The sequence below is a fragment of the Pogoniulus pusillus genome, chromosome 6 (assembly GCF_015220805.1).
Source record: "Pogoniulus pusillus isolate bPogPus1 chromosome 6, bPogPus1.pri, whole genome shotgun sequence".
Classification (NCBI taxonomy): domain Eukaryota; kingdom Metazoa; phylum Chordata; class Aves; order Piciformes; family Lybiidae; genus Pogoniulus; species Pogoniulus pusillus.
In genome coordinates, this window is record NC_087269.1 from 41,317,917 (window position 1) to 41,341,830 (window position 23,914).

A 23,914-nucleotide genomic window follows, 5' to 3' on the forward strand; every position below is an offset into this window, starting at 1 on the left:
TAGCAGCAGCGAGGTTAGAGCCGCCCGCTCCCTCCCCAGCCGCCTACCGCTGACTCTCGTCCGCCTGCCCGCCGAGCACCGACCGAGCCCCACCGGCAGACTCGCCCGGGGACCGCAGCTCAGCTCAGTTCGGCTCGGCTTGGCTCGCCTCAGTTCAGTTCAGCTCGGCTCGCCTCAGCTCAGCTCGGCTTGGCTCGGCTCAGTTCGGCTCGCCTCAGCTCGGCTCGGCTCAGTTCGGCTCGGCTCGGCTTGGCTCGGCTCGCCTCGGCGCGGCCCAGCCCCACCGCCCCCTGGCTGAGTGGAGCCGGGGGGATGACGTCACCGGATCAGGCCGACCGGCAATGGGCGCCATTTTGAAACCCCGAAACCTCCCGCGGCGGCAGCTCCGTGCGGCAGCGGCGGCTGCTGAGACCCGCTCCCGGCCGGCGCCTTCCGCCCCCGCGGCCCCTCGCCCCACCGCTACCGTGCGACATGGCAGGTGAGGCAGCGCAGGCCCCGGGCTGCCAGGGCTCCGGCTCCGCCGTGCTGGCCGGCAAGCAGGAGGGGGCCGCGGGAGCCGGCGAGGCAAGGCCGGGCCGCGCTGCGCCGAGCCGGGGAGGCGGGAGGCAGCGCCCTGTTTGGCACCGGGGGAAGGGGCAGTGGGGAGTGGGTCTGCCCCGTGGGACGCTGGGCAGAGCTGTGGTGTGGGGCCAGGGCGGTTGGGCCCGGCCGGGGCCTTGGGCTGGCTGTGCGGCCGTGGCGTCGGAGCGGGCCCTATTAGGGAAGGGGCTGGGCCGCGGCCGAGGGCTCTGCGGGGTGTCCCTGCTCTCACCGCCCGCTCTTCGGTCCGCAGGGGTGGCAGGAGGTGGAGGCGGCGGCGGCGGCAGCAACGACTTCCAGTGGTGCTTCTCGCAGGTGAAGGGAGCTATCGACGAGGACGTGGCGGAAGGTAAGGGGAGGGCCACGACGGTCGAGCAGCCTCTGCCATGCTACGGGCTTCTGGAGGCGCCGGTGGTTTCCCGTCCTTTGGCTCTCGCTGTGCCGGAGCCACGGCCACCAACACCCTTGTTTTCTCTCTTGTCTCTCAACATCTGTGTCACGCCCGCGCTGAAGGAGCCAGGGCTGGGAACGGCGGAGCTGCAGCATCTCCCCAGTCCGTGCCCGAGGCTCGGAGGCTGGGGTGTGTGTGGCAATGACTAAGCTAGTGCCTGTGCTTCCAGGCCGAGGTGCTTTTTTCGTTTAGGGAGAGCATAATAGACAAGGCACGGTGGCTTCCTCCTGTTCTTTAGCTCTAATCGCTAGGGAAGAAAAGGTAATGACAGTGATAAAACAGAAGGGGGGAGAAAATCCACCAACGGAGTCTGTCAGGCTTGTCAAGTTTAAGCGTGACGCAAAGAGAGCAGCAGAGAAAGTGTGCAGTTCTGTCGTTTGTGCTTGATTTAAAAAGTGGAGTTTAAAAGGCTTCCTGCAGCTGTGAAGAGGTTTTATTCCTGCTTGTTAACATTTGGAATCTATAAATAGGGATGTGTAAGGAGGGGGGGGAAGTGGGCACACTTTTGCACTTCCCTGAAGCTTCCCAAGCACAGCATGGTTTGGAATGAGTAGAAACTAAGGAATGTTTTAAGTGGAAAAAGAGTTTCTCTGCATGTAGAGACAGTGTGAAGTTTGTGAAAAGAGTTGTGGGATTTTTCCTCTATTTTCTATATTCAGATTGTTTGAGCTGGCAATATTGTTTAGAAAAGAGAGCGTGAAGGCTGTGTGAAACAGTTCTGTGCTGCTCATTTGGATCTTGCTGTATTCACTGAAATAGCTTTTTTTATTAAGTAAAATAACTTGCAGAGCATGGTTTAGGTTTTTTTGGCTTCTGTTTTTTTTACTGGATGTGGTAAATATTTTCTCTTACTGTCTGCTCCAGGGAAGTTCTGCTAACAGTGTTTTCATTTTCACACCACTTGTTTGGCATTCCACTGAAAATAATAGCTATGGGCAGAACAAACTTGAAAACAGCTCCAGAAACTAGTGCTCAGACTCAGTCATTTTCTTTTTTTAACCCCTAAATATATTTTGTAACTTTTTGCTATTCTGAAGTTGACAGAAATTTTACCAAAATGTATTTAATTATCTTTTTGAGTCCCTTTTTTATTTTTGTATGTTAGGATCTTAGGATTAAAACCAAATTCTTTGTATTACAAAAAAAAAAAAAAAAACCCAGACCTCCACAAGCACCTTACTTCCACATCAATTACTGAGCAACAGGAATTTGTGTAGAGCTGGAAAGCTTCTGAGGTTTGAAACATTAATATGTCCCAAACCCAGTTAATTATTTAAGTAACAGCACTGTTTGAGGAGGAACTTATGTTACTGGTGAGACACCAAGGCAGAGCTCTTCACCTAGTAGCAAGCTCTCCATTTGGAAAGTAACTAGGAGAGCTAAGGGAAAAGAGTGATAAAAGTGCTGATGTTTTTCCTAGATGTACCTTATTAACAGCTTTTCCTGGAGGGAGCACTTCAGGTTGTGTGTGGTGCTGCTACATAGGAGGAATTGAATTTTCTTCATGGAGCAATTAATAGAAGTAATCATCAGCATCTGGCTCTATAGAATTGCTACTAGAGTTCCATTTTCCTGCTGGGGTATGAGACCTAATTACATACTTTGTGGCTTTAATTTTAGTTTATGGGCTTTCCCATTAAAAAAAACCCAAATCTTTATTTTTGTCCCCAAAACTTCAATTAAATCAAGAAATTAATTTATTAGTGATTTCCTGGATTTGATTCAGATAGGCTTGCAGAATTGTAGAATGCTTTGGGTTGGAAAGGGCCTTAATGATAATCTAGTTCCACTCCCCTGTGCCATGGCCAGGGACACCTTCCACTAGACTAGGTTGCTCAAAACCTCATCCAACCTGGCCTTAAATTCTTTGCTAGATTTTTGACCCCAGTTAGGGAAATATTCAACTATTTTTAAAAACATCTTTTACCAAATGCTTGTCTAAACCCGTTTGATGGGCAGCTGTTGCCTTGACTTATTAATATTGCTTGAAACCACTGTGAATTTCAGCTTCATTTTTTGTGATGTTGAGAGTTTGACATTTCTCCAATTGTGTTTGAGTTTTGTTTTGTGAAAAATAAATTCTATAGAGGAACACTGAAAATGACAACGTAAAGTAGTTGTCCAATGCTTTAAATTGCAGAGCTTTGCTAAATCTTCTTGCAGACAGTTCATTCAGCCCCTGAAATTGTGACACCTGACAGCCAGCCACTATAGTCACTATTTGCAGCACAATTCCAGGACACATGTGTATATATATATTCAAGGGTTGTTTCTTATGTGTCTTGCTTAAAAACATTACCATGGCACTGATGTACCGCTGTGGTGACTGCAACTGCCAGCCCCATTCCCAGGATTTTTTCTAACTGGGTCATTAATACAGAAAATGGCTTTGTCTCTCTTTGTCTTCTCTGTGTGGTCACTTTCTTCACTGAGTAATGTTTGAGATCTGGACAATGCTCTGTTTGACTCAATAGAGGAGCAGTGTTCATTGGGCCAGTCTGTCCATTGAAAGATCAGGAAACTATTTCAGTTATTGGAATAGGTTATTTTGTAAAGCAGGAAAGTTTAATTGGATTGAAGAAGAAGCAGTGAAGGATAAAACAGTGGGTGAAATATTTAGGGAAACAAGGAGCTACTGGAGAGAGTCCAGTGGAGGCTCCAAAGATGTGGAGAGGCCTGGAGCATCTCTGTGAGGAAGAAAGGTGAGTGACCTGGGGCTGTTCAGCCTGGAGAATAGCAGCCTGAGAGGGCATCTGATCAATGCTCAGCAAGAGCTAAAGGATCTGTGAGGGACAGGAGGATGGGGCCAGACTCTCTTCTCAGTGGTGCCCAGTGACAGGACAAGGGGGCAGCAGATACAAACTGGAACCCAGGAGGTTCCATCTGAACAGGAGAAGAAACCTGTTTGGTGTGAGGGTTCTGGAGGCCTGGAGCAGGCTGCCCGGAGAGATTGTGGGGTCTCCTGGAGAGCTTTGAGACCTATCCAGGTCTTGTGTTGCCTGGCAAGCTGCAGTGTTTGCCCCTGCTTTATCGGAAAGACCTCTGTTACAGTCCAACCTCCCCACCATGCTGCTTTACTGTGAAAGAATTGATACTGAGAATAGCAGCAAGCTTAATTAAAGAAGAAGAAAAGTAATTTAAGATTACATTGTCATTTTGTTCTTCGTGTCAAACTGTGTGACTACAGAACCCATCCTGAGTGCATGTGAAACTTAACTCTTCTTGGATTACCTTTTTTGGTAGAAAGTAGCATTCTAAATACAGATTCAGAGATACCTTTCTGTTTCAGGTAGAAGAAGCAATAGGGGTATGGTTACTCCACTAAATGAAACAGGTTCTGCTTTTCTTATGAAGCTTCATCACTCTTAACCTGCTTTAAATGTCGTAAGCTTTTGTGAAGCAGCTCGATGTAGAACCCCCTTGCCTTGCACATCAGTTCTGAATGTGGTGCCCTGTCATGGTAGACACGAGCTCGTTAGAAGCTCCTGCTGAGTAAGGATGAACCTCTAGAAATTAGGGTACTAGAACAGGTTGTCCAGGGAGGCTGTGGGTGCCCTGTCCTTGGAGGTGTTAGAGGCTGGGTTGAATGAGGCCTTGAGTAATCTGGTCTAGTGGAAGTTGTCTCTGCCCGTGGTAGGGGGTTGGAACTAGATGATCTTTAAGGTTCCTTCCAAGCGTTCTGGAATTCTGTTTCACAGCAGCAGAGCTTCTCTTCTTCCAGAGCTGTCCTTGACTTTCAGGATACTTGTCCTGTTGTGCTGGATTTTCTACTTGTTGAGCAATTTTGTATCTCTGCCCAAAGATCAAAGGCAAATACTGGATTTTTTTTTTCAAGTTCTCCAAGTGTTAATTGGTGCTGGCAGCACAGATGAACTAGAAGATACCTTGTTATCATCATTTCAGCAGCCTCTCTGTTTCTGCTTTTAAAGCTGCTCACAGTGCTAACTAACTCCATCAGAAATTTGTCAGAATGCAGAACATGAGCAGAGAGGAAAACTAGGATCTAGCAAAAGCATATTGGACCATAATTCTAGAATTGTGTTGATTGGAAAAAGACCTATAAGATTGAGTCCAGCTAATCCACCCAACAGCACCATGGCCATTAAACTATGTCTCCAAATGCACTGTCCACGCTTTCTTGAACATCTCCAGGGATGAGGACTCCACCATCTCCCTGGGCAGCCTGTTCCAATGCCTGACCACTTTTGCAGCAAAGAAATTGTTCCTTATGTCTGGCTTAAACTTGCCTTGAATAATCCTATGATTGTTCGATGTCCAGATATGTGATTGGAAAACACTCTTGCTGTGAAATAATCTCTGCAAATCAGTGGTTTAAAAATGTTCTCATATGGTGTTCAGAGATTTAACAGGCTTGTTCTTACTGTTTTTAACAGAAAAAGACCACAGCAGTCATGGGAGGGATAGAATTCCTCTGCTGTGGAGCCAGGTTGAGGGAGTCGGTGGGATTCAGCCTGAAGAAGAGAAAGCTCCAGGAGACCTGGTGGCCTTGCAGTGATTAAAGGGGCCAGTCAGAAAGCTGGGGACAGACTTTTGAGCAAGGATTTCTGGTGACAGGACAAGCAGTGATGGTTTGAACTCAAAGAGAGATTCAGATTGGAGAGACAGAAGAAATGTTTGATACTGAGGGTGGTGAGAGCCTGGCCTGATTACCCAGAGAGGTGGGAAAGGTCCCATCCCCGTTAGCATTATAGGTGAGGTTTGGGGCTCTGAGCAACCTGTTCTATGTCCCTGCTGGCTGCAGAGGGTGGACTAGATTACCTTGAAAGATCCCTTCCCACCCCAAAGCAGTCTGTGGTGCTATGATTCTATCCAAATTCTGCCATGAAGAATTTCAGAGTCTGCAGACTTTTAAAAGGGAGATACTCCAAGAGAGGTTCAGCTATGGAGCATCTGGTTAAAATTATGTAGAAGAAATGGCAGAATCAGATACTATCCTTAAGATTTTTCTTTTTCTTGGAGAACTGGAAAATATGGGAATAATGACTCCCTGCTGAAGCCATATGTATTTTTCCTTTCATCATAAATAACTGGTTATCCATGAAGTTGTCACTGCTGGAATGGGGCAGAAGATGTATTTTTAAACTGGAGGAGGTTGTTGGGGTTTTTCCTTTGAAAAACAAGGTTTTGCCAAAACAGGACTTCATATGCCCACTCTTTGCCCTCCCTAAGGCATAGTGCTGCTCTCCTTGGTTTGTGGTGATGTGTAGCAGTGTGCTTTTCTCTTGGTGCTTTGATGGTTCACCATATCTGCACTTCACTGTTTGGAACATTCTATCAAGACAACAAAACCCCAGGGTGTTATCTCGCTGGGAAGTAGATATCACTGCCCGTGTGTTAACCTGTGTGTAACTCTGGAGAGAGTTCAGGTGAGGTGTTGGGTGTGAAAAGCGCTGCAGCAGTGAACTTTTGGACGTTTCTCTCCCTCTCAATCATCAGACTGTGACTCCCTGTCTTGAGGAAGCCTGGATTTACAAGTGGGTAGCTGCTGCAGGCCTCATAAAAGTGGTCACAGCTTTTAAGGTGAGAAAATCCTTCAAAAGACTAAGCATCCATTAGGCTACACAAGAAGAGAAAGGGCTGCTTGTAGCTGGATGAGTGCTGGTGCAGGAATTCACCATGACCCTGCAATGTGCTGTCATGGCCAAGAAGGCTAATGGTCTCATGGGGTGCATGAAGAAAAGTGTGACCAGCAAGCAGGTCAAGGGAGGTTCTCCTTCCCCTCTACTTTGCCCTAGTGAGGTCACAGCTGGAGTCCTGGGTCCAGTTCTGGGCTACCCAGTTCTAGAGAAACAGGGAACTACTCCAAAGAAACTGAGGGGCTTGGAGCATCTCTGTGAGGAGGAAAAGATGAGAGACTTGAGGCTGTTGAACCTGCAGAAGAGCAGCCTGAGATTGGATCTTATTAATGCTCAGCAAGAGGTAAAGGACCTGTGGGAGGACAAGAGGATGAAGCAAGGCTCTTGTTAGTGGTGCCCAGGACAAGAGACAGTGGGCCACAAACTGGAACCCAGGAGGTTCCATCTGAACAGGAGAAGAAACTCGTTTGGTATGAAGGTGCTGGAGGCCTGGAGCAGGCTGCCCAGAGAACCTGTGGAGTCATCTTCTGTGGAGAGCTCGCAGCCCCACCTGGCCATTGTGATACCAGACAAGCTGCAGTGAGGGCCCCTGCTTTAGCAGGAGATTGGACTGGATGATCTCCAGAGGTCACTTCCAATCCCACCACACTGGGATTCTGAGTGATGTTTAGAATACCATGTGCTGCTGCCTGCCCAATGGTCACTCTGGCAAGGCTGTGGGTGTCCCTTACAGAGCCGAGAGGTTTTAGTGGAATATAGACCACTGAGCAGTGGCAGTGCAGGGCTCAGAACAGGGCTTTACATCTGCCAGTGACAGCAGTAAGCTGCTGCTGTTCACAACCCCAGGCTGTGACCACATTAGGTTGTCACCTCCTGATCCAGAAGGGCTTTGTTAAGGTTCCCACACATTCTCATTACCATGCTAATTGTTATTTTAACATCTGGAGGAAGAGCTTCCCCAAAAAGACAAAACCTACTACATTTAAAAATAAAAGGAAGATGTGAAAGCTGCAACTGGAAGGAAGAATTTTATTTACTTATCATGTTAAGACTTTTATTAGCTACTGATTAAAGTACAGTGGCAAGCATGACAATTAAACCTAACAGAGTAACATTAATTCATTAAATAGAGTTCATCAGGAGAAAGCTCCTTGGAATTACTATTCCAGAGGTTAAAAAATAACTCTGAGGCAACAGCTTTGCACCCAGAATACCAGGTTGTGTCATCAATATTATAAATAGCCTCCATCATTTGTCAGTACTCCTAAGAAAAGGCACAGCAGACGTTGGCAAGCATGAAGGTAAGGTTCTGGCTCACTGAACTTTAGCTTCACTGCTCCTCTTGGTGCTGCTCAGTACTTTCTCTAGGTTAACACACCCAGACCTCTGCCTGCGGTACAAACTCAGTGAAGACATTTGGGGTTTTTTGGCATAATTCAATGGAATATTAATGTAATTCAAAGGACCTGCTAGAGCAGGTCCAGAGGAGGCCACAAAGATGATCAGAGGGCTGAAGCACTTCTCCTATGGGGACAGGCTGAGACAGTTGGGGCTTTTCAACCCAGAGAAGACTCCAGGGGCACCTTAGAGCAGCATTTGAATATCTGAAGGGGACCTACAGGAAGGCTGGAGAAGGGACTGCTTTGAGGGGCAGTGGTGTGAAACTGGAGCAAAGTAGATTTAGGTTGGACAGCAGGAGAAGTTCTTTACAATGGGAGTGGAGAGACACTGGAACAGATTGCCTGGGGAGGTAGGTGAAGCCCCATCCCTGGAGACATTCAAGATCAGACTTGATGTGTCCCTGGGCATGCTGTTCTAATTGGAGGTGTCCCTGCTAACTGCAAGGGAGTTGGACAAGATGAGCTTTGAGGATCCCATCCAACCTGATGCAGTCTGTGGTTTCCAGCATCCAGTTGTGCTCTGCTGCTGTCGAACAGAAAATGCAAATGTAAACAAATGAGGGAGTTGTGCTGATTGTCTTTGTGAGATGCACACTCTGAGGTGACTTAGATCAATTGAAGGAAGGAGGCTTTGGTCTGGTGGGGGGATTGCTGGGCAGCCTGCCCCTGGGAACAGGCCTTGAGAACTGTTTGCCACCGTCTGTTGCTCCTTTCCCCACCAGTTTGTCCCAGCACTCTGAACAGAATGGCCTGTGCGCTGGCTCCTGGGAGAAGCCAAGTGGCTGGGCTCCAGGGAAGCTCCAGGACACGCAGAAGCTGCCAGTCCAAGAGGAGCACTCTTGTTTGTGGTTTGCCACAGCCCGTCCCCAGCAGAGCTCACTTCAGCCAGCTTCTGCTGCTTCTCCAGCTGTGCTGTGCTTCTGTGGGAGCAGCTCAGGTTGCCCTGGTCATGCCCTTGGCTGACTTTACATATGTTCAATAATTGAAATGACTTCAAAAAGCAGTTATTTTGGACTTGGGTTACCCCTAGCAGGTACTTGAAGGCAATTCAAGCCATTGTTAGAGTATTAGGGTGTCCAAAGTTGTGAGACCTAATGGATACTTGAGGTTGGCAGAGTGCTGAACAGTGTAAGCTGCTTTGAGCAAAACTGGCCTGTAGTTTATTCTTCTGACCCATCTCATGTCTGTTAACTCTTCAGACAAACCCTAAAAATGTAAATCCAGAAACTGGAGTGAATTAAGTGGTGTGTCCTGAAGAATAGGTAATTTTGGGTAACTTGTGTAGTTATGTTTCTTGTGATCATTGACAGCTTCAAAGTTCAGCTCACCTTCCAGTGCAGTTTAGAGGTAGAAATTAATTTCTATCAACTGTTCAATTAAGAAATAACATTTAGGAAGCTTTTTAGGAGCAGTAAGAGCAATGCCAATCCCAATCCATCCTCATTGCAGAGTTAATTCTGCTTTTCCACTGGCTGTTCTGGCAGCCACGGTGTGGAGAATTCTCCTTCACCCAGCCCACGTCAGTACAAGGTACAGAACTGAGAGAAGGGAGAGGCCAAAGCCTGGAAATCGGTGCTGGAGCCAGAAACCCACAGTGACTGGAATTCTGATGCTGTTATTCTGCCCTAACATGTAGAGAGGGAGGCCAGGCTCTGGTTGGGAGCACAGTGCCTGCCAGCAGCTCTCTGCTGTTGTCTTTTGTGGGGACTGAAGCCAGCCAAGCTGGAGAACTGTCAAACTTCATACCACTGCTCCCCCTGTCCTCTCCCCACAAACAGATCCCACTGGTAGTGTGTGGGGAGTGCTCTGCCGGTTACTGTAGGTTAGATCATGAGCAGTTCTGAGGCCTGTGTCTCTCTAACTTAAGCTCAGATATTCTTTTGCTTTTGAAGCCTCTTTTTCTGTTATTTACTGTTTAGCAGAAGCTAGGCTGTACATTTCTCCATTCTTTCTGATAATCTACCTCCTTTATTTTTTTTTCTTTTACTACTCTCACTCCTTTATACTTTTTTATCTGACTATGTGAGCCCTCACTTGGTTGCTCTGAAGAGATGGTTCCTTCTTGCTCTCTGTGTGGGCCCTGACTGAGCTTGTTTGTCACCAGCTGTATCTCCATGCTTTGTTGTCACTGGCTGCTGCAAAACAGAGTTCTGTTTGTTATGAACAGTCTCTGTCCTGGTGAGGTCACATCTGCAGTACTAGGTCCAGTTATGGGCTCCCTGGTTCTAGAGAGAAGGAACTACTGGACAGAGTTCAGTGGAGATTCCAAAGATGCTGAGGGGCCTGGAACATCTCTGTGTGGAGGAAAGGCTGAGAGACCTGGGATTGTTGACCCTGGAGAACAGCAGCCTGAGATGGGATCTGGTCAATGCTCAGCAAGAGGATGGGGCCAGCCTCTTGCCAGTGATGCCCGGTGACAGGACAAGGGGCAGCAGGCACCAATTAGAATCCACCTGAAGAAGAGGAGAAACTTGTTTGGTGTGAGGGTGCTGGAGCCCTGGAGCAGGATTCTCAGAGAGGTTGTGGAATCTCCTCTGGAGAGATTCCAAGCTCACCTGGTCATTGTGATCCTGGACAAGCTGCTGTCGTTGTCCCTGCATTAGCAGGATGATTGGACTAGATGAGGAATTATCTTTCCAGTTTGTAGATTTTAACTGAGGAGTGATGTGCAGCCAGCTTAGAGAGGAAAAGTTCACGGCAGCTAATTTAGCTGTTCTGGATCTCTTTGCAATCTCCATTACCTACAGAGAGCCCAGGCATTGATATCGGTGTCAGCTTGAAACACCTGGTAGGAGACAGTCGTGGGATTAAATTAGTTTGCAGGTATAAGCTTGCTGCCATTTCAGAATCTTAACAAAAGCTGGTCTTACTGTGTCCTCTCCAGAATTAACACAGGAAACCTTGAAGGTTGTGGAACTTGAAGATTCTTTTGACTCTTTAATACAACTCTGAAAGCACTGAGAAGGTTCCTGCTTCACATGTGGACTGTAACTTAGAATCAGAGAATTTTTTCAGTTGGAAAAGGCCTTGAGGGTCATTGAGTTTAACCTTCAACCTTAGATCACCATGAACTCCTCTCATAAGTGAGGCTAACATTCTTTTTTCCTGTCTGGAAAGAAGTATTACCAGAGAAACATGTCCCTGTAAAGCCACAGGTGCCCACTGCTCCCCAAGGCTTACAAGGGAAGGTTTACATGGCTGATAAGCAGAGAGTCCTGGCCACACTCAGCAGAAACAGAGAGGAAGGATAAACCTTGCTGGTTCTGGAAGAATCATCATCACTAAGATGTCTTATGTATGTGAAGAGTGCATGAGGGTGCTGCACCTGAGCAAATACCATGGCACATTGTCTTTTCTCACACTGCTGAACCTTTCATTGTAAGTGATTTTCTGCCATGGAGAAAAGTCAGTGGTTGGCCTCTTCTGCCTGATATCAGATGATAGAATGAGAGGAAATGGCTTAAAATTGTGTTGGGGAGGTTTAGGTTGGAAATCGGGAACAATTTCTTTGCTACATGAGTGGTCAGGCATTGGAACAGGCTGCCATGGGAGGTAGTGGGGTCCCCATCCCTGGAGATACTCAAGAAAAATACAGACATGGCACTTTGGGACATGGTTTAATGGTCATGGTGGTGTTTGGTGCATGGATGGACTTGGTTTTAGATGTCTTTTCCAACCAAAACAACTGCTGAAATGCTTTGCTGGGAAATGAGCCTTGTACATGTAACAAAAAACATTTGGCAGATAATAAAAAACCCTTTAAAAATCCCGGAGCTAATGTGATGGCTCAGAACCTGCAGAGGCTTGCTTTGGACTCTGCTGCAAGCTTTAAACTGACAAGGAAATGGAGCAAACGTAGATAGGTGGAGTCTAGAAGGAGGTGTCCCTGCCTATGGCAGGGGGCTGGAACCAGATGATTTTTAAGGTCCCCTGCAACTCAAACCCAAACTCTGATTCTATATTGAGCAGAGCAAGTGGTTGGGAACAAGCTTTGTGGTTTACTTCTAATGTTGTATCTTTCTTTCTTTTAGCTGCTTTGTGATTGTTTAGTGCTGAGAATGCTCACTGGAGCTGTTCTAGGGGTTCCTTAGCCTGGAGAAGAGCAACCTGAGAGGGGATTTTTCCCCCTTCTTTGAAGGAGGCCTGCATTAAAGCTGGGGAGGGACATCTTAAAAAGGCTTGTAGTGATAGGACCGGGGCAGTGGCTTTGAGCTGTAAGAGAGGAGATTTAGACTGGAGGTTAGGAAGAAGATCTTTACAGTGAGGGTGGTAAGACACTGCAACAGGTTGCCTAGGGAAATTGTGGATGTCTCTTCCCTGGAGTGTTCAAGGCCAGGTTGTACTGGGCCTTGAGCAGGGGATTAGAATGGGATGATCTTTAATGTCCCTTTCAACCTAAATCATTTCATGATTTATGTGGGGTAAGAAATCTGAGCAGGACTCACTGGGCAATCAGTGAGCTACAGACTGATCCCTTTCTACCCACCTAAACCATCTCTCCATCTTTTGCATTTCTTGTATAGGAAGGACAGCATTAACACTGATCATCTGATTTTAGTGCATCTTTAATCTGAGTTTTATGTGGCCTTGGAAGAGAGCAGCCGAGGTTTACATGCAAGATGATGAGTATGGTATCACTTCAAACCTGGGCTTTCAGCTACATGATGAAGATTCTGTTGGTGTTGTACTCCTAGGAGCTCCTAATTCCAAGGCAATTTCTAATGTAAGAGATTGTTTAGGGCTACTGAGACTTTCCTGCCATATGCTCTTTTCTATAGAGAAGTCCTCACTGCTGGAAATGGGTTTGAGCAGTTAGGAGAGTGGAAGGGTTGTGTGAGGGGTTGTGTTTTCACTGCTCTGTGCACAGTCTGTTACATGGACCAGAAATGGGCTACAAAACATGGAATTGGTGTGAAGAAGGGCATTAATTTTTATTTTGAGTGTGTTCAGAGTGAATAGCCAAAGAGTTTGTTACTTAATTACTTGTAAGGGGATCAGAAGTGAAGAGGCTGTGGTTGGCGACTTGAGAGATTGTGAGGTGCTTGGCATTGTCAGTTGTGCAAGGAGCACTGAAACAAGAAAGGGATGAGCTGAAGAGGCAGTTAGCAGATGGAAATGTGGCTGGGTTTTTTTAGAAGGAGATAACTGAACCTTCCAGTGCCTTAAGAGGGCTACAGGAGAGGTGAGGAGAGACTTTTGACAAGGGCTTGTAGTGATAGAACAAAGGGCAATAGTTTTGAGCTGGAAGAGGGAAGATTTAGACTGGAGTTGAAGAAGAAATTATTTATGGTGTGGGTGGTGAGACACTGGAACAGGTTGTCTAGGGAGGTTTTGGATGCCCCCTCCCTGGAGGTGTTCAAGGCCAGGTTGGATACAGCCTTGAGCAACCTGGCCTAGTGGAAGGTGTCCCTGCCTAAGGCAGAGGGGTTGGAACTAGATGATCTTTAAGGTCCTTTCACACCATTCTATGGTTCTGTGGGTCTATGAATAAAGATTGAAGTTTCCAGTATGGAGGTGTGGAGTTTGTTGCAGTGGTTTGGGTCTGTTGTAGATTTGGGATCTGCCATCACCCTGTTCTTGGCCCAAATGGAATCTTTTCATCAGCTTGTGAAGAAATGTGAAGATAAAAGCAGATGTCTAGAATCAGGCTAGTGGTGGGATTCTGAAGGCTGGAATAGGTCTGTAGGAAGAGATGTTCAAGAAATGTGTGGATGTGGTACTCAGGGACATGGTTTGATGGCTATGGTGGCATTGGGTTGAAGGTTGGACTTGATCTTAGGTGTCTCTTCTAACTGAAACAATCCTGTGATTCTAAGATGTGTTCTTATTTTGAAGGCCAGGCTAGGTCTGTAGGAACATTTATTATTCTTGTTTAATATTTTTTTCAATCAAAGAAGGTAAACCACTATTCTTGTACACTGGGGAAAACCTGTTTGAAGTGCATCTGTTAGCAAAAGCTGAAATATGAATTATATATTGGGAAAACTCATTAGGCTTCCAAATCACCTCCCTGGTAAGGGTGTCCTACATGGAAATCAATCCAATAAAGTCATATTCATCTAGTCTCATTCATCTAGTCTCCAATTGCAGACTGACACTTATTGATATCCCAGAGTTAGGGTTTTGTTTTTTTCTTTCCATTGGCTAATGAAATGTTTGCCTGGCCAGCAGCAGGAGGGCTGAATGTTTGCTTACAGTCTCATGCCCAGTGGTTTGTTGGTTTGCTCCCATCTGCCTAAGGCCTGTGACAGACCTTTGTAGCCCCTTATCTCCCTGCCCCTTGGTTAGGGATTGTTTGATGGCAATTACTTCTTTATTGCCACCTCCAGAGATTAATTGTGGTGAAGAAATGCTGGTTGCTTGCAAGGTTCAGTCCCAAGGGCACTGGAGGTCCTGCAGCCTTTTCCTCTGCTCTCCTGTTCCTTCAGCTGCATAGACTTGGTTAGGAAGTTCAGCTGGAGGTATTTTCCTTCCTTGTTTTTTGGTGGTTTGTTTTTTGATGTTGGTTGGTTTTTTTTTGCTTTAGGCAGAGGAGGAATGTCCAATTCAGGCTCCTGAACTAAATACATGAGTGCTTAGCTCAGGGGAAATGCAGCTACTCCTCAGTCTCACTGGAGTCATGCCCTAGATGAGCCTCTTTTGATGTGAGTCTCACTTTCAGAGGAGCTGCAGCCCTATCTCCATTACCTGTTTCAGCAGGGAGAGCAAGAGTTTGGGTTATCAAAGCAACGTCCTTTCTCTTGTGCCAACTCTTAAAGGTTGTTTAGGGATGTGACTGAGGCCCCATCTCTGGAGATATTCAAGATCAGGCTTCATGTGGAGGTGTCACTGCTCATTGCAGGGATGTTCTACAAGATGACTTCTGAGGGTCCCTTCCAACCTGATGCCATCTGTGATTGAATGTCCTCAAAAGCTGGAACTGAGAGATGATGAATAAGTTTAGATTGTAAATGAAATGTTGGGCTTGGAGACATGGTTTAATTTCCCCTTACTGCTGATGTAAATGAACAAGTTGTGGTGTTGCATTAAAATAAGTTGTATTTTTTTGCTCGAGTCTTGGAACCTCTTGATTTGCTTTTCCTGTGACTGTTTTATTTCTGTTCTGTTTACAGCTGATATTATTTCAACAGTTGAATTTAATTACTCTGGTGATCTTCTTGCAACAGGAGACAAAGGTGGCAGAGTGGTTATATTTCAAAGGGAACAAGAGGTCAGTGCCTTGAAAAACAAAAGTGCTGTTAACTCCACTCTTCTTGTGTTGCACTGTCTCACCTCATCTTCTCATGCCCTCATCTTTACATAGTGGGGTGATTCTCTCAGGAAACCCTGAGATGGCCCAATTGCTAAATGTGTTCTAGGCTGAAGCTGATGGGTTAGTTTGAGGGTGGTTACTCCTCTTCAAAACATAAAAGGTTCTAAAAATACAAGTGGATTCTTTCTATGTGTCTAGCTCTTTATAGCTATCCTGTTCCTTGATCTCTGTCCCAAGTTCTTTACATATGTCCCTGGTATGCTCAGGATAATTTTGCCTTTGGACTTTACACTTGGTCAGGCCAACCTAAGCCAAATGATGATGCTTTTGCAGAGAACATAAAAATACTTTTATAAAAAGGATGCAAGTTAAGCTGTGAGGATGCAGGACAAGGTTGTTTGGGAACAAGAATGAAACTGCTGTGGTTTGGAATCCTGTGAATCCAAACCAACAGGAACAGCCACTTCTCCAGAAACATTTGAGCACTTGCGGTTCAGGAAGCCCTGAACCTGAGTTCAGTTCCCCAGCTCCCTCTAGAGTTCCTCAGCTTTTCTGCTGGCTCTGTCAGTGGGATTCAGCTAGGTGACAGCGCTGGAACATCCTTCCATTTATCAGGGCAGATGCATCACTTGTGATTTTGATACTTGGAGAAACAGTCTTGGAAAAGTGCCCTAAATGCTGAAAAATAACAGTCCTGTCTGGGAGAAACCTGGGATTATGTTCTTCAGAATCCACATTTCACATGGCAGTGCTCACCCTCTCTTCCAACACCCAAGCACAGCTTCTCCTTTTAGGAGCTGATGAAAATTTCAGCCTTTGGATTTGAGCCTTCTCCTGAATCAGAAGTGCCAAAGCTGATGATAAAATTGGAATTCAGCTTGCTTGTGTTTGAGGGACACTAACCTTTCAGAGATGATGCTCAGATACCAAATAGCCATCCCATATTTTAATATAGTAGAGTCATTGAATTGTTTTGGTTGGAAAAGACCTTTAAGATCAGAGTCCAACCATTCTCTAACTCTGCCAAGGCTGGTGCTAAACCATGCCCCTCAGCACCACATCTCTGCCTATTTGAACCACCTCCCTGGGCAGCCTGTTCCATCATTTGAGAATCTTTTCAGTGAAGAAGTTTCTTCTAATCTCCAACCTAAACCTCACCTGGTTCAGCTTGAGGCCATTTCCTCTTGTCCTGTCACTTGTTACCAGGCAGAAAAGACCAATCCCCACCTGGCTCAAGCCTCCTTGCAGGCACTTTTGCATGTCCTCCTCACTGTGATGCTGTTTATAAAACATTTCGTGATTTAACCATCTTGAGTGTGAGGATTTGGAGAAGTAATTAAATGAAAATGCTCCTGCTAGAAAAGCAACTGCAATGTGACACTGCTACACCTAGACAGCTCCCAGCTCATTTATCATTTACTTTGCTCTGCAGACTGAAGTCAGGCATGGAGAGATCAAGGTCAAAAGTGTCCACCTGCTCAGGGTCTCTGACTGTCCTGATGCTTGTTTGGAGTGGAACTATTATTGGTTGGCTTTCAGCTGTCAGTGCTCAGTTGTTCTGTAAGTCAAAACCCAGCTGTCATCTCGTTTCCTCAGTGTTAAAAGAAAACAACAGACTATTCACACAAGAGCATTCAAATGGATCCTTAGGAGCACCTGCAGCCTGCAGGGAAGAGCTGGGCAGAATGGTCACTTGCTGTGTGCAAACCCGTAGTTTTGGAGTGGAGGGAAAAAACCTAAAATGAGCCCCCTGGAGCCAGCACTAGTGAAGTCACACCTTGAGTACTGGGTCCAGTTTTGAGCCCCTCACTCCAAGAAGGACATTCTAAGGTGCTGGAGCAGGTGCAGAGAAGGGCAATGATACTGGAGAAAGGTCTGAAGAACAAGTCTGGTGAGGAACAGTTGAGTGTACTGGGGATTGTTCGGCCTGGAGAAGAGGAGGCTGAGGAGAGAGCTCATTGCTCTCTACACCTCTGTGAAAGGAGTCTGGAGTCAGGTGGGGCTTGGTCTCTTCTCCCAAGGAACAAACAATGAGAGAAGAGGAAATGGTCTCAAGTTGCGCCAAGGGAGGTTTGGGCTGAATGTGAGAAGCTTCCTGAATGAAAGCGTTCTCAAAGACTGATCCAGGCTACCCGGGGAGGTAGTTGAATCCCCATCCCTGGAGGAGTTTAAAAACCTCAGACGTGGTGCTGCTGGACATGGTTGAGCCCTCAGCCTTAGTTGAGTTAGAGAATGGACTTGATGAAGATCTTTCCCAACCAAAACAACTCTGTGATTCTGATCCCATGGAATTGGTGAGTTAGGAGCTAACTAACCTCTTCAGCTCTGTTGAATCCTCCTTCAAAACCCCTGTAGGATCTCCTTGTCAGACAGCTTGCCTCTGCAGAGCTTCCCTGTGCTGTGCTCCAGGAGTACTTACCTGTTGTACAGAAAGATCTATATTGCAAGAAGTCTGCACACTATTTTAGTGCTAACCTGGGTACAGTATCAAATAACAGTGTAAAGTTCATCAAAATCTGTGCAGAGTTTACTTTGTAATTGCTAATTTTAGTTGGTGGTTTATATTTACTGTTCTTACTGACCTGAGTAACCTCAGCTTCCAAAGTTCTTTGTGTTTTCTTGCAGAACAAAAGCCGTCCTCATTCCCGGGGGGAATACAATGTTTACAGTACCTTTCAGAGTCACGAGCCTGAGTTTGACTACTTGAAAAGTCTAGAAATTGAGGAGAAAATTAATAAAATTAGGTGGTTACCACAACAGAATGCTGCTCACTTCCTGCTGTCTACGAATGGTAAGGACACTTGGGATGTCATGTGAAAGCTAGCTCACTTGGGGGGTTTGGTTTGCCTTTTCTTCAATGTCTGCAGATGTGTTTTAATTATAATTACTCTGTACATTACTGATTTTGAGAGATGAAAATAATGGAGCAGCAACAGCAAAGCAGGGCTTGTTTCATGCATGTGCTCTCTCCATTTGCCCTGTGTAGTTTTGGGATATGCTTTACTGGTTATGGAAGCATTGGGTAGAAGGTTGGATTTGACCTTAGAGGTCTTTTCCAGCCTTAATGATTCTATGAGTTTGATTCATGTCCATCCTAAATCTCCCCTAGTGCAACTTGAGACCATTTCCTCTTTTCTTATTGCATATTCCTTGGGAGAAGATTCAAGACTCTCAGTATTTTACAGTAAGGTCTCTGCCCTCTCTAGGGTAGTTGTGGTGCCTCTGTTCCTCAGAATGGAGGGGTTGGGTAGAAAGTTGGACTTTGATCTTAGGGGTCTTTTCCAACCTTCATGATTCTATGATGGGGTTTGTATAAACACATTCATAGAATGGTTTGAGTTGGAAGGGACTGTAAAGATCATCTAGTTCTAACCCCCACCATGCCATGGGCAGGGACACCTTGCACTAGACCAGTTTGCTCAAGGCCTCATCCAGCCTGGCCTTGAACACCTCCAGGAGGATTTCTACTGTCAGAAGTCTGAGCACAGATTTTAAAACCAATTTTTTGGTGATTATATTTTAATTAAAAAAGAATTAATGAAATTACTGAACCCCATTTGGAGTCAAAGTACTGGTTGCAAGGCTCTGAGTGCTTTGCCAACCCCAACACCACCTGTGCTTTGAAAAGCAGCTGGTGAAGTCACTTGAGAGGAGTTTATTTATACCATTTCACTCTCTGCCTAAGAATACATCAAAGCAGTGCAAAAAAAAGGCAAATACAAGATTTCATGCACTTGGGTTTTATTTCTTCCACTATTTTGGTGGTGCTTATAAGATATTAGGGCTGTGCCTTTTTGAGGCATCACAGAGCAAGCTGGAAATGTGAAAGCAGAGCTGTGCATGGAAAAACTTGGATTTATTTTCCAAGGACTGTGATATCCTACCTGCTCTGTGCTAAAAGCAGGAATGATTTCTGTCTCCTGGACTTCAATGTGAAAATAACCTTACTTTGGTAGCTTTTTTACTAAGCTTAAAGCAGTCTTTAAACCATGCCACCTTAAATATTTTTAAAATAGGTAGTATGGGGAGGAGAGGTTTGTTTCCAGCTAGCTAAGGGCTCACTCTTGGTGCATATCTTCTGCACTGGGAAAGCTTTATCCTGGCAAGAACCTGCCTTTGCATGTGGCACCCTAGAAGAAGTTGTTTTAGTGACTCACTGCTTTTGGCTGTCTTGTAGCAGACACCAGGGACAAAGCTGGGTTTCCCAAAGGGAGGTAGTTTCAAGAATTCATGGCTTTGTTGGGGTTTTCCTTTAGCATTTGTCTGTTAGAGCAAATTTAGGCAATGATGCAGGGCTTAGTGATGGATTTTGATAATTGATGTGGGAATCCTGCCTTGGAAGGGTCACTTCCCTGACTGGCAAGCACTGTGCAGGCAGAAACTTGTGTTCAAACCAAACATTACAGCAGAATTCAAATGGAACCCAGGATTTTTCTTCTCCATTTACTGATATTTCCCATCTGTACCCTCCAGGTGCATGTCTGTTCCATTTCTGGTTTATTTTTCATGCATGAATTCTGTTAAAGAACATAGCTGAAGGCAAGAAGCTTAAATACACACAGGGAGGGCTGTGCTTTGTATTGAGTTGCTGTTGAAGAGCCCCAAGCAGTGGGAACCCAGATGGATCAATAATATCCACTCTGCTACCCTCCTTTATTGAGTGCTTTCCTTTTTTGAATTGAATTCATTCTCAAGCATGTGAATTTCTGGTTTTAGATAAAACTATTAAATTATGGAAAATAAGTGAAAGGGATAAAAGAGCCGAAGGTTATAACTTAAAAGATGAAGATGGAAGACTTAGGGATCCTTTCAGAATCACAGCACTACGGGTATGTGTCTGCTCTTTGCATTTAAATACTTCTATTTTTGCATGTCCTCCTATCTTTTTACTACCAAAATTGTTAACTAAAATGTAATTTTTAAAAATGATGCTTTGATCAGGGTCAATTTTGTGCAAAATGGAGACAATTCATTATATAAATAATTGCTGAAGAAGGTTCCTCTGCAAAGCCTGAGGCCAGCTTCTGTGATTATTATCTTATGTTCTGTTATATTGTATTATTAACTTCCCAGTACTTTGTTGGTTGCTCTTTTTTTCTTGGAATATCTTAACATATTTGAAATTTAGGCTATTTCATTTGGTTGTTTTCTTTTAATTAACCTATTCAGTTTTGTTAGAGGCAGCCTTCATCCACCTCACTACATTCAAATTGTAGATGATGATGCACTGATTTCTCATCAGCAATAAAATGTTGTTATTCCAGCATGGAAATCCAGCATTTTGGAGTCTCTGGCTGGGGCCGTACTGCTCTCTTCATGGAAAGTACAGTCTTAGTATGCTCTGCTCTTAAAGTAGTCAAAGTGCAGCAAGAAGGAGAGCAGAGTCATTTTCAAGACCTCCAAAAGCCTGACTTCTCTTCCAGGAGAGGACAGTGTTGCAGGGCCTGTGGCAGTCACTGGTGAGGACAAATTAGGTGCCCAGGTTAACTTTTACATCCCCTGAGTGCTGCTTTCTGGCACTGGCAGGATGGGTCCTGTTTGCTCGAAGGCAAGTGCCACTTTTGGGAGAATTTGGCTTTGATTGTTTTGATAATGCTTAATTTCCATCCCCCCCTCAATATTTGCAAAATCAGAGAGTGGTTTGGGTTGGAAGTGACCTTGAAGATAATCTAGTTCAGACTCCTTGCCAGGGGCAGGGACACCTTCCACTAGACCAGGTTGCTCAAGGTCCCATCCAAACTGCCAGGCTTGGAGCCTCCACAGCTTCTCTGAGCAAGCTTTCCAGCCTCATGGAGATTAATTTCTTTCTAATTGTGCTCATCTTCAACTTGCTGAGTCTCTCTTTTTTTTCAGAACAAGAGAGAAATATGGGCAGCTGGGTAGGGAGAAGGTGGTTTTGTTAGAGGCGAGTTCTGAGCATGTGGAAAACCTAATGTCTGCTTAAAGAGCCTTGACACTTTTCTGTTTGCATAGGGATGTGGTGGCAGGGTTAGTGCTCCAGACAGGGCATCATTTAAGCTCCAGAATCAAATCAGGTGGGACTGGGGTTTTGCTTGTTGGATGTCTTTCTTGTTCCCATGAGTAGGGCTGGAAGTGAGACTCTTGCTCCTTGCAGAGCCAGTGCTTCTGACCCCTGCTGAGACCAGACAGTGTGGGCTTTAGTTGGAATTCTTTGCTCTGCTTTTGCTCAAGTCGAATGCTGAACTGAAGCTGAATGCATAACCATGTTGGAGACAGATTTTCCTCTTCCTCTGGCCACTGTGGGGGCCAAGATCTGAACGTTCCATGAAAACATCTCACAGGAACTAAATGAGGGCGCAGTGCCTCAGCCCAGCGGCTGGGTGGAGGTACAGATGGAATTTTGGAGTCTAGAACTTGGTCCTTATGTTGAAATGTGAAGAGTCCAGAGTGTGGCCTGATGGTGGCACAAGGTCACTGTAGGTGGATGTTAGCATTTTCTTTAAATGTTTGGATATGTTTAAGAGTCATCAGGCTGAGTGGAGGCAAGCTATGAAGAGCCATGGGACAGGAAGGCCCTGTGCTGGAGGCCTTGGTTTAGACCGAGGTGGATTTAGGTCAGGCACTGGAAAGGTTGTCCTGAGAAGCTATGGAGGCTATAGGCCTGGAAGTGTTGAAAGCCAGGTTGGATGGTTCCTTGAGCAACCTGATCTGTTAGAAGCTGTCACTGCTCATGATAGGGGGGTGGAAGCAGGTGATCTTTAAGGTTTCTTCCAAACCTAAGCCGTTCTGTGATCTTCCAAGGAGTACTGATGGCCTGAACCAAGCCTGAGCAACCATGGGCAGAAGGGAAGCAAACCTTGGCTGGAGTTAGCTCTGTATGTTGAAGGGATCAGGTTTTGGAGATGTAAAGTGTGTGCACCTTGGGCTCGATGGGCTTGGCTTGCCTGTGGTGCTACAGAAATGCAATGCCCATGTGTTTGTGAAGCAGCAGAGGTGGGGAAACTGCACCAAAGAGCTACAGCCTTGCCCAGAGCCTGTGGCATGTCCAAGCCCCACTCCCAATCACACAGATGAGCCTTTCTTCAATTTCCCAAGCAGGCCAGGAGCTCTCATGTGAGCAGAGAGGAAAATTGCCTGGTAAAAAGGAATGGATTACCTGGAATTGTTGCAGCTAGATGTAAACAGGCTGTGAGATATAAACATGGAGCGAGCAATCACAGAACTTCTGGGTTCACTGCTGCTTGTTCCAGGAAGAGCAGATTATCTGGGGCACTGTCATACCTTCTTTCTTGGTTGGATGATGTAAGGCAGTGTTCTCTGGAGTTGTGTGCTGGAGCAGCCTAGAGTGCCCTTGCGCAACCTCAAGCGAGGTACTTGCAACTCAGTGAGGAGGGGTTAGAGAGAAGTTTGGACCACTTGACTCTGACAAAGCAGGTCACCCATTAGCTCAGCTAGCTATGGGAACAGGACAGCCTGAAATCACTTGAACAAGTTGGGGATGTTCCTGGGCAACTGTCCTGTAAGCACCCTCCTAAGGTGTGGGTGGTGGTTTTGAGCTCTTGTTTCAATGTCCTCCTCAGATAGAGCTATGAACATACCATATGTTCCTGCTGGATCAGGTCCAGAGCTGCTGTGTTTGAGAGCTGACTTCTGCAGATGGCAGTGTCTGAGGTTTTGGGTTGGTAGTTTGCAAGGTCAACTCTCAAAAATGTTTGCTCCTTTCCCTTGTTCAGTGGATTTGACAGGTGCAGAGTCACTAAATCAAGGCAGGGCCCTGCAGTATGCAGTTGATACCTTCCAAATAAGAAATCCATTTGAGGCCAATACTGACTCTTATTTCTCCTCTTCCAGGTGCCCATATTGAAACCCATGGACCTCATGGTAGAAGCAAGCCCCAGGAGGATATTTGCAAATGCACACACTTACCACATAAACTCTATTTCAGTAAATAGTGATCATGAAACATACCTGTCTGCAGATGACCTACGAATTAACCTCTGGCATTTAGAAATCACAGATAGAAGTTTTAGTATCCTTGGTTTGTTTTCTGGGACACTGGGGTGTGGCTGAGTAAAGGAATCCTTTCAGTGCTGCTGGTTGGAGCATGGCATTGAAGCTAGGGATTAAAATGCAGGATTACAGCATGGTGGGAGTTGGACCTCTGCAGATTATCCAGACTAACCCTCCATGATAAAGCAGAGGCACCCACGGCAGCTTGTCCAGGATCACAGTAGCCAGTTGGGGTTGGACTCTCTCCAGAGAACAAGACTCCACAACCTCTCTGGGCAGCCTGCTCCAGCACCCTCACACCAAACAAGTTTCACCTCCTGGGTTTTGGTTTTTGCCCACTGCCCTTTGTCCTGTTCCTGGGCACCACTGAGTAGAGTCTGGTCTGTTTATCTCGTAAGGCCTTTAGCTCTTATGAAGCATTGAGGAGAATCCCTCTCAGGCCATTCTTCTCTAGGCTCAACAGCCTCAGGTCTCTCAACCTTTCCTCATTGGACAGATGTTCAAATCCCTTCATCATCCTCATAGCCTCCCCAGAGTCTCTCCAGTAGTTCTTTGTCTCTTGAACTGGAGAGCCCAGAACTGGACCCGGTCCTCAGTCGTGCTCGCACCAGGGCAGAGTAGAGGGGAAAGAATCTCCCTTGACCCGTTTTTCATTGTTTAGTTG

The 23,914-nt window shown here is 45.9% G+C and overlaps 1 protein-coding gene across 1 annotated transcript in view; it reads left to right on the plus strand.

Annotated features, from left to right (window-relative positions):
* The first annotated feature begins 379 nt into the window (after nucleotides 1-379).
* Nucleotides 380-23,914, plus strand: part of PPP2R2D (protein phosphatase 2 regulatory subunit Bdelta) — a 28,847-nt gene continuing 5,312 nt past the window's right edge. Inside the window, exons 1-6 of the mRNA XM_064145330.1 lie at nucleotides 380-478; nucleotides 833-928; nucleotides 15,140-15,237; nucleotides 17,905-18,070; nucleotides 19,996-20,108; nucleotides 23,092-23,269. Coding sequence (XP_064001400.1) covers nucleotides 472-478; nucleotides 833-928; nucleotides 15,140-15,237; nucleotides 17,905-18,070; nucleotides 19,996-20,108; nucleotides 23,092-23,269 — 658 coding nt within the window. The 5' untranslated portion in view covers nucleotides 380-471. The remainder of the gene's footprint in view (nucleotides 479-832; nucleotides 929-15,139; nucleotides 15,238-17,904; nucleotides 18,071-19,995; nucleotides 20,109-23,091; nucleotides 23,270-23,914) is intronic.